The 15,094-nt window shown below is 45.6% G+C and overlaps 1 protein-coding gene across 7 annotated transcripts in view; it reads left to right on the top strand.

The window, feature by feature from the left end:
* Sergef (secretion regulating guanine nucleotide exchange factor) overlaps positions 1–15,094 on the top strand; it is a 267,081-nt gene that overhangs the window by 16,203 nt on the left and 235,784 nt on the right. For 4 of the 7 annotated variants that reach the window (XR_001872446.2, XM_008833390.3, XM_017798238.2 and 1 more), the window contains exons 6-8: positions 4,085–4,198; positions 6,957–7,019; positions 12,910–13,068. Coding sequence is in view for 6 of the 7 variants with exons in the window: in XM_008833390.3 (XP_008831612.2) it covers positions 4,085–4,198; positions 6,957–7,019; positions 12,910–13,068 (336 nt within the window). In the remaining variant the exon portion in view is untranslated. The remainder of the gene's footprint in view (positions 1–4,084; positions 4,199–6,956; positions 7,020–12,909; positions 13,069–15,094) is intronic. The other 3 variants (XM_017798233.2, XM_029563655.1, XM_017798235.2) reach the window with 3 other exon arrangements.

Below are 15,094 nucleotides of genomic sequence, written 5' to 3'. Positions count from 1 at the left end.
CCCCCCCCCCCCCAGTCCCCTTCAAAAAAAGTGAATCTTGCCAGGCGTGGTGGCACATGTCTTTAATCTCAGCACTTTGGAGGCAGAGGTAGACAGGATCTCTGTGACTTCCAGACCAGCCAGGGCTACACAGGAAGATCCTGCCTCAAAAATGAGGAAACACTAAGCTGAGTCAGACAAAATCCCAGCATGGATGGGGGAGGTGGGCACGTTGTATCCCTAGTTGAAGAGTTGTGGACAGTTGACAAACTGCTGGGAGAGGGGAGAGTCAGGTTTCTCTAAGAGTGTAACCACTGGTTGGTTGACTGCACTCCAGGAATGCTTGAACACCAAAGAGTATTAGGCAACACAAATTGAACTCAACACAAATTAAAAAATAAAAAAATACAGAGAACAGGAAGTTGGGTGGGTAGGGAGGTGGAGGTGGATCTGGGAGGAGATGGGCGTGACTATGATCAAAATACATTGTACGAAATTCTCAAAGAATAAAAGTATTAAAAAGAAGAAAAAAAAAAGCAAAGCCAAACAAATTTAAATCTTGTGTTTTGAGAGAACTATTGGCCCACATGCAGTTGTTAAAAATAAAATAGACCCCCGCATGTTGGTTTTCTGGCTTCCCTGTAGTATCATGTTGCAGAATGACTGTGTAGTAGCTCAGCCAGGATGTTGACATGAATGCAGTTGGGATACAGAGCCATTCTGTCACCACGAGGTTTCTCCTGCATGGCCACACTCTCCTGTTGGCCCCATCCCCTTGTAATGCCGTTTCACAGATGGTCTGTCAGTGTTCTCTTACACTATGTAACCTTTTGGAGTTGGCTTTTTTCACTCAGCGTAATTTCCTGAAGATCCTTGAAGCTGTTTGTATCCATAACTCCTTTTCCTTTGTTGAGTAATATGTAAGGATGGGTCACTGGGTTAGCCTAGTAGAGTTGCTGTGACAAAATACCACAAACTGAGTGACTAAAAGAACATAAATTTTCTTGCCATCCTAGAGGCTAAAAGCCCAAGATGAATGTCAGGACTGGTTTCTGGTGAAGCTCTTTTCCTGGTTTGTAGATTGTCACCATCTCAGTGTCCTCACAGGCCGATCCTCTGTGCATTAGGGTTGGAAAGATGGTTCAGTGGTTAAGAGCACTGGCTACTCTTGCAGAGTACCCAGGTTCGGTTCCCAGCACCCACATGGTGACTAACCACCGTCTGTAACTCCAGTTCCAGGGGAAACGATGCTTTCTTCTGATATCTGTAGGCATTGCATGATATGGGTGCACTTACATGCGGGCAGTACACTCATACACATATAATAAATAAATAATAGAAATAGCATTGCAGTAAAGTTGGTATATAAGTAAGTTTAGTTTGTACAATTTGATGGATCTGGACAGATATAAATACCTGTGATGCATCATCACCACAGGTTTTACACATATCCAACCCTTCCCAAGGTTTCCATGAATTCCCTGGTCCTTGTTTGAGTCTCTGTGTTTTGTTTAGGTCACAACCTGAGATCTACTCTTTTAACAAGTGTTGAGTGCAAAGTGGTTCGGTTGTTATGCCAAACAGTATGGATGTTCCTCAGCACATTACAAATTTTATTAATTTTGGGAACTTTGGGGAACTGGGTCTCCCTGAAGCCCCAACTGGCCTGGAACTCACTATATAGACCAGAATGGCCTTGATCTTACAGAGATCTGTCGTGTCTGCCTCCTGAGTGCTGGAATCAAAGGTGTGCACCACCACGCCCAATTTGTCGGCACTCTTATACAGCGGGCTTCTAGAACTTAGCTGACACTTTATACTGTTTGAATAACTTCAGCTCCCCACTTTCACTGTCCCCGGCCCTTACAGTCACTGGTGTGAGCTCTGCTCTTAGAGTTTCACAGATGCTAGCATGAATTGTTTGGTCTCTATCTGGCTTATTTCCCTTAGAGCAGTGTCATTTGGACTCATTCATATTGTCACAAGCGGCAGGATTTCCTTTTGTGAGTCTGACTAATACCCTGTTACATGTATAGATTATTTTCCTTTATCCATTCACCTGTTAATAGACTTGGGTTGTTTCTTTGTGTGCTTTTATGTGTAATAACTGCAGTGATCACGGGAGTACAGATATTTCTTTGAGATCCTGATTTCATTCTTTCTAGTTTTAATTTTTAAGGAATTTCCATACTGTTTTCCACAGCAGCTGAACCATTTTGCTTTCCCAGGGACAGTGTAAAAGGGTTCCAGCTTCTTCAGACCCTCGATAACACTTAAAAAAAATAGCAACCATCCTAACAAAGCACTGTAATCTCCTCGACAAGTGCATTTTAAAAAGAAAAGAAAGAAGTGGAGGGCGGGAAAAGGGAAGATGATCTGTAGATTTAAGGAGTCCTCAACTAACTGGCATTATTCACAACAGCCAAAACATAGAAACAGCTCCACAGGTGTCCATTGACAGATGAATGGGCAAGTGAAATGTGGCACATACACTGTGTGCTCACACAAGCGTGTACACACAGTGTACACATGCACGCAGTGTGCATGCATTCTGTGCACACACAGTGCACACATATGTGTGCACCCTCCCCTCGTGGAATATACTGGCCTTAACAAGCACAGAACTGCTGACAGGCTCCTCCAAGGATAGCGTTATGCTGAGTGACACAGACCCATCACGAAAGACACAAGTGTTATGATTTTGTTTATGTGAGGTACTTAGAGTCATCAGAACTGTAGAGGCACTGTAGGATAACGACTTCCAGGGCTGTGGGGATAGTTAGTTCCCTGGTAGTCTGTCAGTTTTGCAAGATGGAATAGTTCTGGAGCTGGGCAGTGATGATGATTGTCTATTTCCACTGAATTCTGCACTAAAAGTGGTTATTAAGATGAGAAATTTTAGCCGGGTATGATGGTACACGCCTTTAGTCCCAGCACTTGGGAGATGGAGGCAGGTGGATCTCTGTGAGTTCAAGGCCAACCTGGTCTCCATAGTGAGTTCCCAGCCAGCTGGAGCTGTCTCAAAGAGACAAAAAAAAAAACAAAAACAACAAAAAAAAAAAAAAGAAAAAAAAAAAAAAAAAAAAAAAAAAAAAAAAAAAAAAACAAAAACAACAAAAAAAAAAACAGGTAAGTTTTGTATTATACATTTTTTTTTGCAATGAAAATTTCAAAGAGAAAAATCCATCGAGACTTCATATACATATCAACCAGTTGTTTGTACAGACCTAATTCAGATCCTGCTTCAAAAATCTGACAGAAGCTGTAATTTTGAGTTGGTCAGGGAAGCTCCTGCCCATGCAGCTGATCAGTTGAGGACTGTCAGTCTGGGAACCCTGGGCTTTGCTCCTGTTGGACAAAGTCATTGTAGTTTCTTTTCATAAGCCAGGCTTGTCTTTTACAACCCACAGGAGTGTTGGGTGTAGAACGTTCCAGAGGAGCAAGATACTGGTGTTGATACTGGTGTTAGCTGATGGATCCAAGTTGTGCATGTCCAGCTATATGCCAAGCATGTAGAATTTTGCCCGAGTATATGTGTGAGGTTCAGAATGTGGATACATGGATTCAAGTGGCCATGGACACCATTCTACCAAAACGGTAGCTTTCATACTATCTTGTGATCACACATACACATCTATTTGGCAATTGAGAATCTCTGAATTCATCTTGGTGGGTAGAAAGGCACTCCCGTGAGCGTCAGGAGAACCGAGCTCCAGTATTTTCTGCACCACTGACTCCCTGTGTGACCTTGACTGAATCACAGCTTCTCTTCAGGGCCTCAGTTTTCCCATTTGTGAACCTCTTCAAGGCTCCTTCCAGGTTGTCTGTGAATTTTACAGGGATGTGACTATGGGGAGTTCCCAAGGACTCCCTGGAGGAAGTTTTACCACATTGGAATTTCTTTGCCTTGAGAACTGAATTTGTGATTGGCTTGGTGGTGATCTCTGGGGCCAGTCATAGGGCCCCTTAAATTAAAGCACTGGGCTCCTCAGTAGTATGATGGCTGAGGGTGGGGTGGGCATTTCCCATGGCAGTGAGGTTCCAGCACCAGTCTGGTCTTACCTTCGTGTGCATCTTCTGTTTTCTCTTCTGTTGTGCTGGGAAGTGAGTGGCAGCGTGTTCCAGTGGGGGACTGGCCTGGCGTCATCGGGACGACGTTTGTGTCCTGGACAGACTCTCCCATTGTTTCTGACAGCAAAGGAACCAAGCCGAGTGACTGGTGAGTCCCTTGTTTCTTCATAGTCTTTGGTTTTTCTAGTGAGTAAAACACAGACATGCAGGAAGTGAGTAAATAGAGTTTTAGCTCCCCCATTCCTTTCCTCCTTTCCTTCCCCCATCTGTGGTTTTAGGCACGGAACCCAAGTCCTCACAAATGCTAGGCAAGCGCTCTACCACTGAGCAACACCCCCAGCTCTTGGTATTCCTTGATTTCTTTAACTCTCCCTGTGGGTTGGGCCAGTCTTTTTGTGATTTTTGTGGGTCCAGTAAAAGTCACCCTCTTTTGTGTGGGATCTATTAAATAGGAGATGCCAGGTAGGCAGAGATCAAAATAGTCACTCTGGACCTGTTCATAGCTGTTGGGAAGACAGGGTTTGGAAACAGTATGTAGTAACAGCGAGCCTGTAAGCTCTGAATCCTAGATGCAACTTACCACCAGACAGCAGGGCAGCTGCATAGAGTCAGCCCTGCTAAGCTTCCAGCATGGTCAAGAGGATGTGGGAAGGCTCCTCTGTGCAGGCAGTTACACCCCAAAAGGAGAACCCAAAGCACTGAGGGTTCTGTTCCTTCTGATGTCAGGGAGGCTGTAGGGAGCTGCCAGGAGTGTCTGTCTACACCAGCAGGTGATGAGTGCTCTGCTAGGTTGACAGGCCCATCTTGGGTTGGTTTGTTATCAGCAGGGGCTGCTTCTGCACCTCCGTGCTCTTCTCCCTCCCTGCTCCCGGCTCCCTGTCAGCTCCTTCTCGATTTTCCATGCTCTTTGTGGACCTTTCTGTCTGTTTGGTATCATGTCTCTGCTTTTTCCTTTCTTCCTCTTACTTTGAGGCTCAGCTCACTGAGAGTTGGCTGTAGGAAAATGCTACTAGGAGGCCTCTATTCTCTAGCTCAGGACAAATGAGGGATTTGGGAAGAGCTGGGAAAGAATGGGGCGTCGTGGTGGCAGTCACGTACATCCATGTTGGGATCATTCTCACTTATTTTTGTGCATATATGTGTACATGTATGTGTTCAGATATATGTGCAGGTCCATGTGCGTGTGTGTGGAGGCCAGAGGACAACCTTGACTGTTGATCCTTAGACACTGTCCACCTTGTTTTATGAGACAAGGTCTCTGACTAGCCTGGAATTGCCACATAAGTTGGGCTGGCTGGCCAGTGAACCCCAGGGATCCACCTCTCTCTGCCTCCCTAGCGCTAGGATCACAAGACTGTACCATCACGCCTGGCTTGATGGGTTCTAGGTTTGAACTCAGGTCCTCGTGCTTGCAAGGCAAACACTTTACAGAATTCTCTCCCCAGCCCTTCATGCTGGTTTTTCTAATGAAAACTCCTGGAGGCTCTCTCCTTCAGCCGGGCTGGGATTACCTTCCTGAGTCCAATATCTTGAGCTGGGGCTGGTGATCTCGCCAGAAAAAGAGACATCACATCACCCTGAAAACATTCAGAATGGGCGCTCACTTCCCAAACCTTTCTCCCTGCTTCATTAAGGTATTTACCACTTCTGAAGTACACCCATGCCTCGAATGTCACCACACCTGTTGGACATACTGTTGGCTTTCCCGGAAGTAGCTTTCCTTCCACTTCCTGTGGGAAAGCCCCTGGGATTCATTAAGGCCTAGCTCAGACACCTCCTTCTCAGTGCAGACTCCCTGACTAGCCTCCACTGCCTGCTCTTCCTTCTGGGTGTGGACCGCACAATACTGCATCAGCGTGATTTGTTCACAGGTTTTCTCCTATGCCAAGCGGTGAGGCTAAGACAGTCATAACTGAATGTCATTCTTTGGATTTTAGCACAGGACCAGTAACTAGAAAGTACCAAAAGCCCCTTTATTTTATTCGATTTAAACAGCTGGTTTAGGACCTGCTGGGACTAACAGCTCAGAGTTTTTCAGGAGTGTTTTCTAAGGAGACACATCAGAATGGCTCATTAACTCCTGGCCCTCAAACCTGTCTCTTTGCACTCTCCTGTCTTCTTCACCTTGTCACAAGTTCCAGAGCAGGATTCCTGGCTGCCCTCTAGTGGCCCAGGGTTCCTCTCTGGTGGCCGTGCCTGGGAATGGCCGCCTTGCTCTGTTCATTGCTCCGCTGACAGGATTAAATGCCTTTTATGGAGATGCTAGTTTGTGGAACAGAAGTGTCGGGAAACAGTTGCAGACTATAACTGTGTTTATCTGCAGCTTAGACTGCATGTTACTACAGGTTATCTCAATGCAGGTTTGGTTGGGATTCTCCCCCGCACTTTAGGCAGTGTAATTCAGGGAGGAGAAGTGCTGGCTTTGGAGGAGAAGGCAGCCTCAGATTCAGTTCTGAGCAGGCCTGGTTTGTGGGTAAGTGTACACATAACAGCTGGTGCATGAGTTCATTTGGTTTGAGGCTTACTTAAGAGGTAGAGCTAGGAAACACCCATTTTTACATGTTTTGTTCGTGACTATGCATCTGTCTGTAGCAGAAACATGAATTTACACAGATTTCCCCAATTCCAGTTCAAGCCAGGTTGCTCCTGGCTTGCCCCTCTTTACATCTGTACCTTTCCTCTGTGATAGTGAGGACGATGGCTACTTCATTCTCAGTATTTACTCATTTGTTCACACCCTGTTACACCGCCACCTCCCACCACGCCAGCTATCCTGGCTAGTTCTGCTAACCACTCTCACCTACACTGGCCATTTCTTTCCACTCTTTGGCAGTGCTGACCTGGGAGTCTCGTCTCCACTCGGCGTGTTCTGGTATAAATGCAAGTCAAACAAATTTCTTTCATAGGCCTGGAGAGTTCTACAGCAGTATGTGTTGTTGCTGGATCCGACCACTCAGCCTCATTGACAGGTGGGTCCCTGCTCTTCCCAGTTTAATGTGCTTTTCAGAAATCTGTGGCCTGGAGTGTTTCTGAGACCCAGGGGGAGGCCTAGGTTTGGGAGAGAGAGCTACCATGGGTGTAATCTTGGGCAAATTCCTTTACCTTTCTCAGACCATGTCCTCTGTAAGAGTTTTGTCAATATGTGTAAAGCATTCATGCCAAGCTTTGGCTCATTCGTTCCTCGTTCTGAGTTTGTTTTCTCAATTATACAAGGAGAGAAGAAACATCTTCCTTTTGGGGGATCTGTGATGGCCAGATTGTGAACTCCACAGGAAATTTATATATAGCCACGTGTTGTGTTTCTTAATGGTGAGGTGTGTTCTTAGAAATGTGTACTCAGGAGAGTGTTCCATTGTCTGAACATCACAGAGTATAACCTCACCAGTCTAAGTGATGTAGTTTACTGCATGCAGTGGTTATGTGGTATGTGCACCATTGTGTATGTGGCCTGTTATTGACTAAGTGTTACATAGCACACAACTGTAATACATCCTGCTGTTTTGTTTTATTTTGTTTTTTAAGACAGGATCTCACTGTGTAGCCCAGGCTGAGTGGGAACTCAGCATGTAGCCCAGGCTGGCCTCGGACTTCTTCCAGTCCTCTTGCCTCAGTCTTTGCAGTGCAGGGTTAAGATGTGATCCATCCCACGGCACACACAGTCCTTTCTTATCCATGTGATCTGTTTGCTGACTAGTGTCACTGCCTCTTTAAGCTCTCTTGCTGTTGAATTTTATCCTGATCTGTGTTGTCTACCAGTATCTAATTTGTGTGTTTATCTCCCGTTTTTTCTCCATATGTTTGTCTATTGTATTTACCCATATTTTTATTTCATTTATCTTCCATACCCTCATATCTATCCTATTCATCTGTGTGTATGTATATATCTTTATACTCTTTTATATTTTTACGTATTCTCTAATTGGTCTTTCTGGTCCATTTCTTGGATCTATCCTTCTATCTAGTCTGATTTTTTCCTCCCACACCATGTATTTCTTCCTTTTCTTTTGAGACAGTCTTATGTAGCCTGGACTGGCCCCAAAGTCACTAAGTAGTAGCTGAGGGTGGCTTTGGACCTCCTGATTCTCCTGTCTCCCGGGTGCTGGGAGTGCAGGTGTGCTTCTCCACGCCTGTCTTTTACACAACATTTTTCTGACTGCCCATCAGTGCCAAGCCAATGTACTGTAAATGTCCCAGCGACCTTTCCCCAGGAAGCCATCCTGTATTTTCTTGAGAAGGAAGGTCACCCCTTGCCTTCGACCTGGACTGTCCTGCCAAGGGCAGGGATGGACTGGAACCTGTACCTCTGAGGGACTTGTCTTGGTTAGACCTCTTGTACTGAGTGGAATGACTCTTTTTTTTTTTTTTTTTTTTTTTTTTTTTTTGTCTTTTTGAGACAGGGTCTCCCTGTAGCCCCAGCTGTCCCAGAACTCACTGTGTAGACCAGGCTGGCCTTGAACTCAAAGAGATCCACCTGCCTCTGCCTCCCAAGTGCTGGGACTACAGGCGTGTGCCACCATGCCCGACTTTCATTGTTTTTAAGCAGTGAGTGGAGACTTTTTAAAATTGATTTATCTTTATTTTATGTGTATGAGTGTTAAGCCTGCATGTATGTAAGTGCACCCATGTCATGCAGTGCCCACTGAAGACAGAAGAGGGTGTCGGATCCCCTGGAGCTGGAATTATGGATGGTTGTTAGCTGCCATGTGGGTGCTGGGATTTGAACTCAGGTCTTCTGCAAGAACAGCCAGTGTTCTTAATTGCTGAGCCATCTCTCCAGCCCTGAGCAGGGCCTTTTATACTTAGTGTGCTCAGTGTTTTTGTGGAAATTCAAGTGTCTGCATAATAAGTGTAAACTGAAGGGCTCAGTGTGGTCTAGCCAAGGTACTGTTGGTGTTTGCAGAGCACAAGCATCAGTGTGAGTGTAAATACAAGTTTTGAGCTACAGATGGATGGTTGCTGAGAGTTTAAAACAACCAGATGACAAAAGAAAACTAACTTATAGCCAGCCTCACTTTAGTTTGACATAGATGTTTATTAAAAGTGTGGAGTTGAGTGCCGGCTGTAAGCAACTCCACCTCTTCTCCAGAGGAAGGACTGTGGACTCCAGGGTGGAAGCCACTTGCCCAGACAGTTAGGGAAGGGGACATCCTTGTCTCAGAGTAAGAGTTGACTAAGAGACATCTCTGTTTTAATTAATTTGAAATGGCTGATGTTTGCAAACCTAAAAATTACCCAATTGCCTGTTAGTGCTGATTTGAAAATCTAATGATTACCAAACTTATTATCCCTTATGTGAGCACTTTTACTACATCCCCTTTTTCTTTCCTTTGTTTTTTAAGACAGGGTCTCACGTAGCCCTGGCTGACCTGGAACTCACAAGTGCTGGGATTAAAGGTGTATACCACCACACGTCACCATGGAGCTCTTTAATACACAGACTTTAGGGGGTTTTGTGGAGATATAATTCACACACGATATTCACCATTATAAACTGCCCACTTAGGCACTTTAGTTTAGTCACAAAGAGGGGGAATTGGTTTTTGATATAAGGAAAGTGAGTTAAAATCACCAAGATTAATGACCCTCCTTTCTCATCTTGCTCAGGCTGTTAACACATTGGATATTATTCAGCGCTCTTCAGACCTTTTCTCTGGAGCCCTTGTAGATTATGTAACTGTTTGGCATTGCAGCAGAATTTAATTTTACCTGCTGATGTAACAGTGTAATGATTCTCATGTGGAAGACAGTTTGTCTTTCAAAAATAGGGTTTCAGTGTTTTGTGGTACACAAAGGTCTGTGACACACACAGGCTCTGCCCAGTGGGGCCTCTGTCACTCATCAGCATCTAATAGGTCAGTGTTTGCTGGGGGAAGTATGGTATCTTTGCCCTCCTGGAAGGGATTCTTTTTTTAAAAAAATATATTTTATTTTTAATTATTTATTTTTATGTGTATGAGTGTTCTGCCTGCATGTGTTTAAGTATCCCTATGCATGATGCAATGCCTGAGGGCCTAGATCCCCTGGAACTGGAGTTATGGGTGGTTATGAGCTGCCATATGGGCACTGGGAACCAAACCTGGGTCCTCTGCAAGAATAGCCAGTGCTCTTAACCACTGAGCCATGTCTCCAGCCCCTCCTGGGAGGGATTCTTACTGCACACTCTGAAGTCCACAAGGTGGCTGTCTCTGAGAATGAAATGGCTAATGAGCTTCATGCAGGACGTCAGTGCTGCAGGGCTGCCCAGTGACAGAAGACTTCACCAACTCACACACCTTTGTTTGAGAGGTGAGGAGACGGTGCTGTGCTGTGCCGTACTTAGTGTCTCACAGTAACCAAGTGGCAGATGGGACTTAAAACTAGAGACTCCTGAGCTCTGACCTTTAATGGTCCTGTTTGGCTTTTGATCCATTTTGGGGGATGTGCAGACCACTCTGGCAAGCAGTGCTGTAAACTTTAATGGGAGCTTACAAAATGCTGTGGAAGTGGAAGGCCCGGCCCTCTAGCTCCTTCACTGTCCCAGTTCCTATTAGTCTTGACTAACTTAACTTTTAGGACAGTGTTGTCTATTAGAAACAGAATGTGAGCCATATTTCAGAGTTAAATGAAGTAGGTAAAATTAATGTATTTTGCTTAGAATAGTCAAGATTTCATTTTAACATGCTATGAAAATTAATACTGAACTGTGCTTTTTTGTACTATGTGAGCAGTTGTGTGTTTTCCACTCATGCGGTACCTCATGTCAGACTAGCCATGTTTCAGGTGTTGAGTAGCCACGAGTGGCTGGTGCTGTTCAATACAGCTGTGGACTCCCAATTCTGGGCAGAGCAGCCTGGGAACTCGCAGGCTGAATGACAGCCTGGCCTCCTTTTGTTTGGCTTTCATCCAAGAATGACTTTTGAACTTGAATGCCTTTTAGACAGTCACCCACGTGTCACTCTTGTTATGAGGGTCTGTCTGCCTTCTAGACCAACAACCCTCCCTTCCAGTATCCAGCTGCTGAAACGAAGGCTTAGAGGAGTGATTTGTCCAAGGTCAAGAGCTAGTTAGCAGATCAGGAAAAGCAGCCAGAGTCACTTGAGTCTGAATTTGCTTTCTCTTCCTATCAGATCACAACGCCAGTCCTTTCTGCTTATATCAGAGTTACCGTGATACTAAAGAGCCCTCGGCCGCACAGATGGGAACACGCCGAAGTAGCTTTAAAAAATTTAAGCTTAAATAACACAGTGTTTTTGGAGGCATTGCCTCCTTTAGCCCAGGCCGGCCTTGAACTTGCGATGTAGCCAAGGATGACCTTGAATGTCTGATCCTTCTATCTTCACTTCCCTAGTACTGGGATTCTAGGTTTGCCTCACTATACCCTGTTTATGCAGCACTGGGAAAACTCAGGGTTTTGTATGTGTTAGACAAGCAGTCTACCAGCTGGGCCACGTCTTCAGCCCTCAACTACTGCATCTTTTTATTTTATTTTATCTTTTTAACTTTTATGTGTATGTGTGTATTGCCTGCATGTAGGTGAGTACACCCGTACCATGCAGTGCCCCTGGAGGTCAGAAGAGGCTGTTGGATCCCCTGGGACTGGAGCTACGGACAGTTGTTAGCTGCCATGTGGATGCTGGGATTCGAACCTGGGTTGTCTGCAAGGACAGCCAGTGTTCTTAACCGCCGAGCCATCTCTCCAGCCCTGTGTATCATCTTTAAAAAAAATATTTTATGTGTATGAGTATTGCCTGCATGTATGTAAGTCCACTCATGTGATGCAATGCTCTTGGAGGTCAGAAGAGGGCATTGGATGCCCTGGAACTGGAGTTAACAGACTGCTGTTAGCTGCCATGTGGGTGCTAGGAACTGAACCCAGGTCCTCTGCCAGAGAAGCCAGTGCTCTTAGCTGCTGAGCCATCAAATAGTATATCTTTTGTTATCTTACAAAGTTTAAATGTGTGCCGGGTGTGGTGGCGCACATCTTTAATCCCAGCACTCGGGAGGCAGAGGCAGACAGATCTCTGTGAGTTCAAGGCCAGCCTGGCCTACACAGTGAGTTCCAGGACAGCTGGGCTACAGGGAGACCCTGTCTCAAAAAGACAAAAAAAATTTTTTAAAATGTTTCCTTCTTAACAAAAGATTATATACATATATATAAAACTTTGGTTTTTTGAGACAGGGTCTCCATTATAGTCCCAGCTGGCCTTCATCTCACAGAGAGCCCCTGCCTCTGCCTCCTGAGTGCTGGGATTAAAGGTGTACGCCACCACACCCAGCATACAGGTATATATTTTTAAGAAATATAGAAACCAGGGTTTATAGAGATCATTCAGTGGCTAAGAGTGCTTGCTGTGCATTTGTGAGGACCTTCACCAGTTTGAATCCCGGCACGCACATAAAAAGCTTTGTGTGATGTGCATGCCTGTAACCCCAGTGCTGTGTAGTGTGGAGACAGGAGAATCCCTGGGGCTTCTTGGTCATCGGCATAACTCCAGGTTCAGTGACAGAATCTGTCTCGAATGGGGTGGAGAGGGATGGAGCTGGACAGCTGACATTTTCTTTTGGGCTCTGTGCTCATGGGCATTTGTATGTCCCCTCCCATATGTGGGCATATACCACACACATACATACAGACACACATATATATTTATATATGTAAATATATCTCATATATATATAAAGTGGAGAGGTGTGTTACATTCATAGACCTTGTTATCTGTGTACAGACTTTTTGTAAGTTTTGTGTTTATTGTGACCCTCTCAAGTTTGTTTTGCCTGTGCAGTGCTACAGTGCACGTAGGAAGCAGTTTCCCTTAGCCACTCTTTTTCAGTTGTGTTGTGCCACATCCATCTGGGTAACGTTCTTCACCTCTGTTTCAGATACAGGAGAGCTGTACGTCTGGGGCTGTAACAAGCACGGGCAACTTGCTTCCCAGGCTTCTTTCTTACCTGTGCCCCAGAAAATAGAAGCACACTGCTTTCAGGATGAGAAGGTCACAGCTGTCTGGAGTGGCTGGACGCACCTGGTTGCTCAGACAGGTGAGACTGCGGCAGGAAATTTGGGGTTGGTAGGAGCAGCTGCACGGACACTCACTGGTGCTTGGGGTGGAGGACTGTTTGTGGGTCGACTGTGAGGACCGAGAGAGGAGGACCTGGTGCCTGACCTGTCAGCAGCCGGGTATGTGGCTTTTCCTCTCTGGATCACAGGTTTGCATCCGGAAATGCAAGGCAACGCTCGGTTACGTCCTGACCTTAGGAGTCCGTGAGGTTTTGAGAGGGTGTCCGTGATGCAGCTGTCACCAAGAAATCTAAGAAATCTGTCCAGGGAGCTGGGGGAGTCCTTCCCTTGTCATAGACGAAGTTATTTTTATTTCTGCCCGATCTGTTCAAAACCATCAGAAAATGTTAAGTCAAATACTTCATGTTTGACGCAGCTGCCATGAGATTCTGATTTAAACTTTTTTTTTTGAGACAGGGTCTCTCTGAAGCCCCAGCTGTCCTGGAACTCACTATGTAGACCAGGTTGGCCTTGAACTCACAGAGATCTGCCTGCCTCGGCCTCCCAAGTGCTGGGATTAAAGGCGTGCGCCACCACACCTGGCTGTTGATTTAAACTTTGACCCTGATGAACTCTACCAGTCCAGCCCCGTGGTGTTCCCCACATGAATGCCATGTAGCTTTCCTTAGCCCCCTCTCTCCTTGGGTTTCCGCTGGTCCCCCAACCCCCATCTCAGGGCAAGGCCAAGAGGCCACCTTCTTCCTTCTTCCTCGGGTTTTGGCTTTTCATGGCCTCTCTTACCTGTGCTGTCTAAGGATTTCTGCTAATTTACACCGCCTCTCAGATGGCTTGTGCTCCTGAACCTCAGGGGTTCTCAGGAGTCCCCTAGCCTTGCTAACTGTGTCTCTAGACTCCTGGACACCTGCTGACTGCTGTTCCAGAAGCTTCTTGCTCTCACAGTTTTTCTGTCAGCTTGGTTCTTTTTGGTAAGTCATACATGCTGTGCATTTGAACTCACAGATTTGTGAGCCTTCCTCTCTGTGATGCTTTTAATTGATCTTTTCAAAATGTTGTGATCATTTTGGAGTAGAGGCTTGCTTAGGGAAGATGCATAACAACACTTCCACATTACCAGTTTCGGATCATTTGGAGGAAAATTGTTGTTTCCTCAAAGGGGTTCAGACTGCTTGAAGATGGAGCCCATATAACCTTTGGTTAGACTCACTGTGCAGTACTGCTTGTTGGTGTAGTTGTTGGTCTCTCTGGATAGTAAGCTCCATGAGGGAAGCTGCTACATTAGTCTTGTTCACTTTTGTGTCTCCAGTGCCTGTCAGAAAATGTCATCATTTTTCTGTGTTAAACTGTTTCTAGGGCTGGGGATGTAGCTCAGCTGGTAGAGTGCTTACCTAACATGCTTGAAGCTCTGGGTTTGATCTCTAGCACCACATGAACTAGTCAGGGAGGTGCACACCTGTCATCCCAGCACTGGGAAGTGGAGACAGATCAGGAGTTCAAGGTCATCCTCAACCATATAGAGAGTTTGAGGTCATTTTGGAATACATGAGACTTTATCTCAGAAACAACATCAGGGGCTGGGGAGATAGCTCAATTGGCAAAGTGCCTGCCTTCTTGAAGACTTGTGTTAAATCCCAGAACCCACATTCAAAAACAAAAAGCTGGGAATGTTGGTCTGTGTGTAATCCCAGTACTGGGGAGGTAGAGACAGGCAGATAGATTCTTGGGACTCAACTGCCTAACCAGCCTAGCCTATTCTAGGCCTAGTTTTAGACCTGTGAGAGACCCTGTCTCAGAGATCAAGGTTGGGGCCTGGAGAGATGACTCAGAATACTTGCTGCACAATCATGAGGATGGAGTTCAAATCCCAGCATGGATGTGATAAGCCACAAGCCAGGCGTCCTTCAAAACCTGCACCTCTAGCTGAGGGATCTGACACTCTCTTTTGGCCTCTTCCTACTCATGTATGCATACATTCAAGCAGACAGGCAGACAGACAGATAAACACAGACAGATAAACACACACACACACACACACACACACACACACAC

Source organism: Nannospalax galili, unplaced genomic scaffold (genome assembly GCF_000622305.1).
Source record: "Nannospalax galili isolate Female #2095 unplaced genomic scaffold, S.galili_v1.0 scaffold1857, whole genome shotgun sequence".
Lineage (NCBI taxonomy): Eukaryota > Metazoa > Chordata > Mammalia > Rodentia > Spalacidae > Nannospalax > Nannospalax galili.
The sequence above is the reverse complement of the archived record's forward strand: the minus strand, read 5'-3'. Positions and strand labels throughout refer to the sequence as shown.